Here is a 10989-nt window from a genome sequence, read left to right as displayed (position 1 = left end):
CTCCCTAAATAATAAAAACCCTCATTTAAAAACTGCATTTTGTGTTTACTTGTGTTATCTTTGACTAATAGTTAAATGTGTTTGATGATCAGAAACATTTTGTGTGACAAACATGCAAAAGAAAAAGAAATCAGGAATGGGGGCAAATAGTTTTTCACACCACTGTATATAAACTATAGTAGTACTTATCTGTTATCTACTGTGTATCCTGTGCTTGAATGGCTGCCCCCATGGCTAGACTGCAGCTTGTTTATATAAACTATAGTAGTTTCTGAAGCAAACACACCAGTTGACCAAGTGTATCACAGCAGTACTTCATGTTTAATAAACTTTCATTTTTCGGTGTTACTGTTCCTTTGATGGCTTTTACTCTACCATGGAACTGACCATTAATCCCGTTGCACACATGGAAGCTTTGGGGTATTGTCATTACCCCATACCACTGCATAGAATGGCAATATTAAGACACTTTTTCATCAGGCGAATAACAGGGCTGGGAAAATACCCAACATTCTGCAACATGTGCCATTAGCCTAAATACAGCTAAAGTGTATAAAAATACACACATGGTCTTTTCAGGAGATGTTCCAAAAATAAACACACAGTTTGAAGAGCATCAGCAGGGCAATCAGAGTAGTAGAACTATATACGAACCCTAAAAAAAGAGCATAAATTATGTTCATAATTTGATCATGCCCAAATCCACCTTGAAATATTTGTTAATAGGCTCAATTCCAAAAAGGAGGATTCGGGGTATCCCTACTTATATATTCATTTCCTCCTCCTTGAATGCTAAATTCAGGAACTGCTAGAAATGTCACATGACATTAGAGTAACCCAAAAACAAAAAAAAACAAAATGAATCCCAGCAGGTTATTCGAATTTTGTTCTGCCCAATACCCTTTCTAAACCCCAAACAAGCCCACGACAAATGCAGCACAAAAAACACCACACCATGGAACGGTTATCTCAAATATAAGTTAATGGAAACAAGTCTTTATTAACTTTTAATATCCGAAAAATAAAACTCTTATAATTCTCTTTACAGCAAATATATATCAGTGCTTTGGCCATAATAAGTTAAAGGCCCTTTATCATAAAATATATGTTTTTTTTTTTTAAAACCTTTACTCATACTGAATTTATATTCCCTATTATGTTCCTACATATACATAACAAAAGTGTAGTAAAGTTAGCAAATACTAAACTATATTGTATATTGATACTGTATATCGTCATCGTAGCTTCTGTAGCATGTGTATATATATATATATATATATATATTTTACACGCTGCTGATATAATAGGTTAGTTCCTTGGCTTTGTTAGTTGCCGTGTACAATGCTTAATAATATAAAATACATGCTTGCCGAACATTTGTGCGTACAACGGCAGCTACAGGTTAAAAGGTTCAATACTGACGCAACTAGTCTACAAGCAATTAGCAGTAAAGGTTTGCATTACATTATAATATGCCATCAAGGCAATTTGTATACTGAAAAAAAAAAAATTTGTAAACTTCTTTTTTTACGAAATGTAACTTCAAGTGGAAATAAAAATAAAGATTTTTCTATATATATCTATATATATTTACTTGTCAGTACACAGACTTAACTTTAATTTGTGTTACCGTGGAAAATAAAATTACCTTGGAAAAAAAAAAAAAAACTTTCAAAAATATTACTAGAAAATCCAGAGGGAGATCCCGTTCTGCATATTTGATGCAAACACTTAAAAACGTACTGAAAGGCGTAAACGAAAGACATCCACAGGCTGAAAACATCAGTGGGGCTTGGGACTAACTGTTTAGAACCACGATAGACTAGGGAAGTAAAAATGCCCTGTCCTCGTATCTTCTACGCAGGCTGTAAAGGTGGCCATAGACGTAACAATTACGATCTTTCCTGGAAAAGATCTTTCCAAGAAAGATTGCTAGTTTCATTACACACGTGTAGAGCTAAATTGTCAGATACACAGGTAGAAACAATAGAATTCTACCTGTATTTGACGATTCAGCACTTGCAATGGCCGATGTTTGGGTCCCTTCAAAGGCACCCGATCAAAATTTTCCATCCAGCCCAATCAATGAGCCAACCGATATCCACGTCTTCTGCCAATATCAGTCGGCTCTTTTCCCACCATACACGCACTGAATACCGCACGAAAAATTGCTCCGTACGATATCTGTGCGTCTATGGCCACCTTAAGTTTCATGGGTGCAAAGCCTCCGAAGCACAGTCCATCCCTTGCCTAAATTAAAAGTAGTGTTTGAGTCGTGGGTGGCTCATAAAATTCATTCACATTTACAATTAATTTAAATTGCGTAAAACGATAAACTTCATCAGACTAATCAATGGAATGTCAAATCCTCTACATTAGCCAGAGCTTGTGCATTTGAACACCCCTAAAGGCCCACAAGTGTCGTACTAATAACCGTCTCATTTGAACAAGCGACTACAGTTAATGGTTTTGGCTGGCTTTGACGTCCCTGTGGTAGTTTTGCACAGTTAGGTGACCTGCTCGTACACCGTAATAGCAACATAACTAGGCAATATAGTCAATACTGTAGCATTAGACGGATTAGAAGTGTACCTGTTGTCGTGTGTCGTTCCTTTGTGATAAAGGAATATAAAAAGGCAGTGAAATATCTTTTAAAAAACTGATGTTTGTTCTCTGTAAACATAATATTCCATACTAAGAATGTAAACTAGATCTGTAAATCATAATTTACCATATTCTAAACACCAACAAACATCCTCTAAACCACCCTCCTTGTCCAACAGCTTATCCACCCTCATTTATAGTGGGGTAGCAGCAAATTTACTAACTGTAGCCTAACCCATGCTCTCCTCCATACACTTGTGCGAGTGGGTGTATATTTGCACAATTAGGAGTGTATCTGGATTGCCTGATTGACCTGGGACTGGCACACAGGACACAACGGGAACTCTTTCTCACAGATCTTGTTGGCACAGTCCATACAGAAAAGGTTGTGGCCACATGGAACCAGGGCAGCAATAACCTCATTATCAAAGCAGATAACGCAGTCGTGCTTCCGTCTTGTCTCAGGCGGCGAACTGGAGGTGGATCCGCCATTGGAAGAAGAATAGCTGTTGCTGCCGTTGGAGAACGCAGGGATGTAGATAGGATGACCTGGCTCGCTTGTGCTTGAAAGGTCACTTCGAAAACTTTTCGTTAGGGAATATTCCACATTCTCAGGGAAGGTCGGAGACAGACTTCCTCTACGTTGAGATTTTGTGCCGGCATCACCACCATAAGCAGAGAGTGAGTTTCCTGTATCAAAGGGTGCCCAGATGGTTTCAGAAGATGATGGTATTTGGTCAAAAGCAGATGCATCACTTAGATCTTCTGATCCCATAGGGGGATTGGTTTCTCCAAACCAGAAACTGCCTGTGCTGAAGGGACTTGAAGGACTAAAATCAGCCAATCTGCTATTTCCCAAAAAGGAATCAGTGGAGCCGCTACCCAGAGAACTGGAGCTATCATTTCTGTAGTTGGAGATCATTCTATTCCGGCTGGGAGCAGTTGGATGTGCACTCAGCCATGCAGAGGCCATGTTTCCAGTTTCAAAACTCACGTCGGTACCATTATAGTGGAAATCGTTTTCATCATTAAGCTCGATGAAATTGCCAGTGCGCATGGCTATGTGCATCTCTATTTCCTCACGTGCGCGATCTACGTTTTCCGGCATCCCGGTTACTTCGAAGACTGGCTCTTTATCACGGCTTGGAGTGACTATGTAAGTGTGTGTCTGTTGCTGTATCCGTTTAATTGTAGCTCCCTTCGGACCAACAACAAGACCAACGACTCGGTAAGGTACCCTCACCTGAACTGTAGTTTGACCTGGTAGGTTTGGGGCACACTGTACGTTGCCCACAGGGGGGGCATTTTTGTTGCGAGATGCTCTTATCATAGAAAAGTGTTCGGCAGCTGAAAGGATTTCCCTTTTAGCCATGGCTACATCCTCTTTTCTTCCAGTAACCACGAATACTGGCTCTTCCCCACGGACCGGTGTCTTTATATAAGTGTTTGTCTTGGCCCTCAGAGCTTTGATTTTGCAACCTGCGTATAGAACAAAAAATGCGAAGTGTTAAACATTCCTTGAAATGCCAAGATGCGAATTAGATATATGGTGTAGGTCAGTTAAGCTGCATATCTCATGAATAAACTATGGGGAATACTGGGTTATGTAACCACAAAATCTTTTACATATCTGCAGTTTGGCACAAGATACTACTGTAATATACTGAATAGGGGCACAAAGGCAACAGCATTTATTTTCAGCACATCTATTATCTTTAAATTAAATACAACCACCTCTTCTAACCTTTTAGGCTAATGGCACAAAAGGCTCGGCCTCGATTCCTTTCCGCCTGCCTTTTCACACTGATATTCGCTTCAAAAGAAGACAAGGCTTATGTGCCATTAGCTTCAACGGAGAAGGAAAGGCTAAGACAACAAAGATGTGTTAGATCTTGCTTTAATTGGCTTCCAGGATAATCCAGTAGAGTAATATGCATTCTACCCAAATCTGTCCCATTATGTCTGAGTTCTCCCTACAAAGGCTCAGAGGCCCATAAGGGTGAGTCCAACAATTTGGGAAGCACCACTATAAAGCAGGCATTTAACCTGTAGCTCGTGTAACAAGTGAAGCCAAATACCGAGCTGGATTAAAAACCTAACCATAGCATGACTGTATTAGGGCAGAGATACACAGGGAGATTTAGTCGCCCTGCGACTAACCGCCTCTTCTTTGAGCGACTCCCCGAAAAGCCTTCCTGCCGGCGATCGAAATCGTGGGCAGGGTGGCACTTGGAGCGATTAGTTTTCCGAAGTCAGAATCATTCAAAGTGCTATCCTGCTAGTGATTTCGATTCTAGCAGGTGGGAAGGCTTTTCAGGGTGAGTAGTAGCCCGAAGGAGAATCGATTAGTCGTCGGGCAACTAAATCTCCCCTGTGTGTCTGACCTTAGACCATCTGCAGAGCCCCCACAAAGTTCTGGGATCATTGGTTATTTTGAACCCCCTCCCCCATACTTTCAACAACATGTTTAATTAATATATCTGTTCTGTCACGAATAGTTACACCGGGGCATAACGGGAAGCTTAAGTTATAGGTCCACCAGCCTAATCAAACCCTCATAGTCCTTTGTGCTTTAACAAATGTATCAGCTCACTTGTTTATTATGTCCCAAGGAAGAATGCTTACAGGGTTCTGCAATTCTGATCTAATACAGATCGAACTTGGGAATCCATTGTGTGTCAGAATATTTGTATTTGGTGCATGATATGACTTGAATATCTCTTAAAAAATGTGTAAACTGGTCTGTGTCTCTGCAGAAAAACACAGCCGCTGGGGAAATAAATTATTTATGTAATAAAAACTGTAGGATATCCAGTAAGAAATTGTGCAACGTTAAGTAGTACCTGTAAAATAATGTAGCCGACTGATTCTAAAAATTGGTTTCCTTGCTTTCTATGGTGTAAAATTAGATTCAACATAAGAAAATTAAACAAATAAAATGTTCACTTGCGTGGTAAAGTCCTAAATCTGGCCTTAAAAATATGTTAGAAAGTTGTCTGTCTTAAGCTGACCATAGATGCAAAGATCTGATCATTCGAATCCTCAAATGATCGGACATCTCCCGACCCGCCACTAAACATTCCGATCAAATAAAGTAATAAAAGAACAGATCAGCCGATGTTCTGCCCGTTCGAAAGTTATGTCCGACAAAAGCTAATGACAGTCTCCCACTGAAAATCGTACGATCGGCAATACACGCAGAAATATTATCGGCAGCCGACAAATCTTTTAACCTGTCCGATTTTTACATGGCACAAGGTGCAACTGTGGAAGGCCCGAAGGGACACAATTTTGCAGCCTTTAGTGCTTGGCCCTCTACCATTAGTAAATGAGTCCTCTTATGTCTTACACCAATGTGTAATATTGACCAAAATAGTGTAGCTTTGGGAAAGAAAAAGATTCAGAGTGACTATATGGTCATTGATGGATTGATGGTCCTTACAATACCGACTACCAAATTTACATTTACTCCGCTGCCTGTGACCAATTTAGAAAGGGGATGGCAGTTTGGCACCTTCCCAAAACACATAAAAAAAGCATAAAATTGTAAAACTAAAATTGAAAAAAATAAAAATAGCTTTTCAGTTTCTTTAAAATAGTGATATTAAAAAATAAATAAAAAATGGAGCCGTTATTTGATGCGTTACTAGAGATGCACAAAATCCACTATTTGGGGATTCATCTGAAACCAGAGCCCAATCCTAATTTACATGTGCAAATAAGGTTTAGTAATGGTCAAAAAGGAAAAAAAATTGCTAGTTCGCATGAAGATAAAGTCACGTGATTTTAAGGATTCGGTTTGGCCAGACACTTGGATTCGTTCAAATCCGAACCCTGATGAAAAAGGCAGAATGCTGACCTGAATATGAGATTCAGTGCATCAACAGTTACCATTGAATTTTTCAAGAATGGTATTTGCCTATAAATGCTCGACTAATGGAACTACAGATGAAATAATTCCACCGGCACACAGGTCTTAGTTGCAAGCAGGGACAACCCATGCTGTATTTTATTTGCGTGATACAACGTTTCGGGGTGATCCCCTTTGTCAAGCATGATCGAAGTTCACGGTAGCCATCTTCTTCTGGCGCTTCGGCAGTTTTCAAGACTTTCGGCGCATGCGCAGTTGACAAAAACCCGCAGACTGCTCCAACTGCGCATGCGCCGATACAGAACTTTCTTCCCGATGAAGACAAAAGAGAAGAAGATGGCTGCCGTGAATTGCGATCCCTGAATCTGCACTGAGTAGTAAGTAAACAGTTACGGTTAGCAGCTAGGCTGGGGGGGGAGGGTCTATGTAGGGTAGGGGTTTTTTCTTAATACTTGTCCTTTAAGCCCCTTAAAGGGCACCTGTTGGGTAAAAACGTTATCCCTAATAGTGATGTGCAGGTCGGGCTTTTCCCGACCTGCACCAGCCCGACTTCTGGGTCTCTTTTATGGACCCGCACCCCCAATGATGCAAAATGGGTGGGGCGAGAGGTGTGCGTCTATAAAAACTCAACCCGGAAGTCAGTAGCCGGCATTTGGAAGGCAAGAAGAGCTCAACCCTCACCCGCCCCGGAAAGGAGCATGTGAGGTCAGCCTAAACATGGGTAAACCTGCCGGCACATCACTAATCCCCAAGCAAAGGTGTGGGCTAATAAGAGCCCGCATTCCGGTTGGGGATAACCGTTTTTTATTTAGAAAAAAAATCCCGCCGCCATTGTTACCCAACAGCCATGTCTGGTCACTCACATAATCAGCAATTCGCTGCAGCTTTTCATTATGCGCATGTGAGTGAAACAACATGGCAGCTCACACTGGGATTTCTCTCCTGGTGAAAGTAGCCTAGCGCTGGCGGGGGGCATTTTTTTCTTTAAAAAAAACTATTGTTAACCCCCAACTGGAATGCGGCTCTATTAGCCCAGACCTTTGGTTGGGGATAACATCTTTACCCAACAGGTGCCCTTTAAAGAAATGGGGACGGACCATGAAACAGGCCAGATGGTTAGAAGCAAGAGGCCCCCCCCCCGACGCGTGAGCCCAGCGGGAGTTTTCCTGGTCTCCTCATGGGCCGGTCCTACAGGAGTCTTGTTCTCTAAACCAGGGGACCCCAACCACCGGGCTGTGGACAGTCTTGAACTAGGCCGCCCAGACTAGGGGACAATTAATGTGCTGAATTGGACGCCGACCCCTCCCTGGGCCAAATAAATGTTGGGGACCTCCAGTCTAGACAATGAAGCTTCAACATTGAGGAAGTGTGGGCTCCCCCCATGCCAGTCTGACACCCACTCAGGAAGCCCCACCCACTAGCACAAGCGGAGGAAGTGTGGCCCCTGGAGGGAGGGGCCTAGTCGATACAGGAAACACTATCACCCCAAGAGCCGCCATGTTTATGCAGTCACTGTGCCCCGGATACTCACCCTGACGCCCCACTATCTCCGCCACATGCTCAGAGCTGGGCACGGGCACCAGTTCATTGGTATTGACGCTCTTCCTGCGGCCGGTCCGCTCCGCACTCCCTGGGGGAAAAGCGGCCTGACACCCCGCACCGCCCATGAGCAGAGCCGCTGCCTCCTCCGCATCCTCCTCCCCCGGCCTCTCCTCGTCCTCCTCCTCCAGACTCAGCGTGGCCAGCCTCAACCTCATCTCCTCGGGCTCCAGCAGCAACAGCTCGGCCCCGGCTCTCCAGGAGGCTCCTCCCGGCATGTTGCGCTCGCGGCACAAAGAGCTGAGGGAGACTCGGGCGGTCACTGGCGCCTCTTCCCCCGGACACACAACCTCATCCTGCCGCAGCCCCGCTACTCGGAAATCCAACCCCGCCGCACCGGCCCCGTTAATTTCTACAACACAGGGGCCCGGCCGCTCGCCTTTTTTCCTCTCTTTGTTTCCCCAGACTCGAGCGGCCACACCCCTATTTCCCGGCCCAGAGACTGAGGAGGCTAATGATTGGTTGGGGCGGCGAGCGTATGAATAATGTAGTTCCCTGATTGGTTGGCAGGGAAAGAGGGATTCGCTATCAGATGGCTATGAGGAAAAGAGGCGCAGCCCTAGGAAAGGAAAAGGAAGTCTGTGACTGAGTGGGCGTGGCTGAGTGTCGTCACCGCGCTACAATATACGAGAGAGGATATGGGCGGGAAAAATGACATCATCATTGTTATTCCTCTGGCGGCGTGAGAGGATGTGTCAATAGTCGCCATTAGTAATCATAGCGATTAGCCAGGCCTGTAGGGCGTAGACATTGGCTCTGATAATATCCCAGGAACTGGAGGGGAGTTTAAATGGACAAAGTTTAATTATTGCTGGGGATTTTTCCGCAGGACCCCAAGTAATTCATTTTGGGCCTCATTAATATGGAGGCGACATTTGCAGTGATAATACCACACGAACTAAGGGAGGGGAGTGTAAATGGACAAAGGTTCACCCTAAAGTTAACTTTTAGTATCTTATAGAACAGCTAATTCCAATCAACCTTTAAATTGAGCGTCGTTATTTATTTTGGATATATTTTCAATTACTTGCCCTTTAACGCTTTCCAGCTTTCAAATGGGTGTCACTGACCCCATCTAAAAAACAAAAGCTCTGTAAGGCTACACATTTATTGTTACTTTTTATTACTCCTCTATCTATTCAGGCCTCTCCTATTCATATTCCAGTCTCTTATTCAAATCAATGCATGGTTGCTAGGGGAATTTGGACCCTAGCAACCAGAAGGCTGAAATTGCAAAGTGCAGAGCGGAATAAAAAGCTAACTACATAAAAAAATAAAAAAAAAATAAAAACCAACTGCAAATTGTCTCAGAATTTCCCTCTCTTCATCATATTAAAAGTTGACTTAAAGGTGAACCACCCCTTTAATTACTGGTGGGATTTTTGCCACAGGACCCCCCAGTAATTCATTTTGTGGCCCCATTAACTTTAGAAGTGTGACAGGATTAATATCATTTGGAACTGAAAATGCTTAGTGATACTTTTTAGGTGGTTTTTACAATTGAATTGAAGGACCCAATCCCCTTTGGTCTCTTAGGACAAAATTACACCATAATTAACCATCAATACGAGCCCAATAATCCAACAATAAAAAACACAATTCATTTCATTGCACTTTACAATCAGTAATACTTCACCTCGTATAAAACTGGCAGACCAGAAACATAAAAATAAGAGCTTAATCTATTATAAATGGGGACATTTAGGGGGCTATTTATCAAGGTTAGAATATCTGAACCACGAATAATTCCTAGTTTTCGGAGCAAAAAAAATGAATTTTTCGAGATTTATTAAAGTCCAATGGTCTAAAAACTCTGAATCCGAAACCCCTGCATATAAAAGCTCTCAAGGTCCTGTATAAGTCAGTGGGGAAGGTCCCGGTGTCTGCGTTGATGTCCGTACCGATATCTGATGATTTTGCAGGTTTGTCGCAGAAAAACTCAGAACAATTCGGAGTTTTCGTGGAAAGCTCCAAAGTTTTCCCGATACTATTTTTAGGTCCATTCGGGAATTCGGAGTTGCTTGATGTTTGATATTAGACATACTGAGATGAATTCGGACCTTGATAAATAACCCCCATAAACTCACGTATAGATCCAATTCATATGTATGAATAAAAGCATGGTTTAAAAACAAAATCAAAAATATAAACTCGCAATTCATCGTGAAATTAATAATCAGGCTTTAACAATAAATAGAATAAATAAAGATAGCTGCCCCAATCTATTTAAAGACCTTCAATTTATAATTCCCAAATATCCCATACCATTCTAAAAGTGGAATGTAGGCCACTGTTCAAATTGTACAGGGAATTAGAAGCAATGTGCGGAGTTTATGAGCAATGTTAGGGCAAGGTCACACGTGGCGTTTTTACGTTGGGTTTTTAAAAACGCATGGTTGAGCGTAAATGCGCCAATGTGCATTTTCCGCCTGTAGTTTTCTTTTCCCAGCATGCATTTCTGTTTTTTCTCGATCCCCACAATTCCACTCAGAAGGATTTTAGTAAAGTTTTTCGAAAAAAAGCCAAGTGGAAAACAATTTACATGCAGAATGTAGCCGTACTGCTTGTCAATAGGTAATTACGTTACCAGCATACAAACCTGTAAACACATATATGTGAAATCCATCTTGCCAGAGTTTGGCCGCCATATTGAAAATACACAGCGTATTTCAGCAAAGTGTATGGCGTATTTACGCTCGACCATGCACTTTTAAAAACGCCACGTGTGAGCTTGCTCTTAGGCTAGACATTACTATGGCAGGGTGTGAAAATCATGGGGCGTGCCCTCCACCCTCTTTTCTACGCACTCGTTCCAACAAGGAGCCGTACAGCAGTAGAGTCCCAACACCGTCTCACATTTTGCGAGGATTCGCTTGTTCCGTAACTTTCCCCAGAAACTTTAGCCTGATACAAGA

At 42.4% G+C, this 10989-nt stretch overlaps 1 protein-coding gene across 1 annotated transcript; it reads right to left on the bottom strand.

Moving 5' to 3' along the window:
• Nucleotides 1-969: 969 nt before the first annotated feature.
• Nucleotides 970-8877, bottom strand: mex3c.L (mex-3 RNA binding family member C L homeolog). Its single transcript, XM_018266900.2, has 2 exons — nt 8007-8877; nt 970-4083 (listed from the first exon to the last, which is right to left on the bottom strand). Exons 1-2 carry the CDS (start codon nt 8290-8292, stop codon nt 2888-2890), a joined length of 1482 nt encoding a protein of 493 aa, XP_018122389.1. The 5' UTR covers nt 8293-8877; the 3' UTR covers nt 970-2887.
• Between the last annotated feature and the right edge of the window lie 2112 nt (nt 8878-10989).

Source organism: Xenopus laevis, chromosome 1L (assembly GCF_017654675.1).
Source record: "Xenopus laevis strain J_2021 chromosome 1L, Xenopus_laevis_v10.1, whole genome shotgun sequence".
Taxonomy (NCBI): domain Eukaryota; kingdom Metazoa; phylum Chordata; class Amphibia; order Anura; family Pipidae; genus Xenopus; species Xenopus laevis.
The sequence above is the reverse complement of the archived record's forward strand: the minus strand, read 5'-3'. Positions and strand labels throughout refer to the sequence as shown.

Bases quoted from the DNA above. Each gene is read 5' to 3' on its own strand.
- mex3c.L (XM_018266900.2), bottom strand. From the start codon at position 8,292: ATGCCGGGAGGAGCCTCCTGGAGAGCCGGGGCCGAGCTGTTGCTGCTG. The intron at 4,084-8,006 runs GTGAGTATCCGG...TTCTATACGCAG, and splicing joins GGAGATAGTGGGGCGTCAGG to GTTGCAAAATCAAAGCTCTG.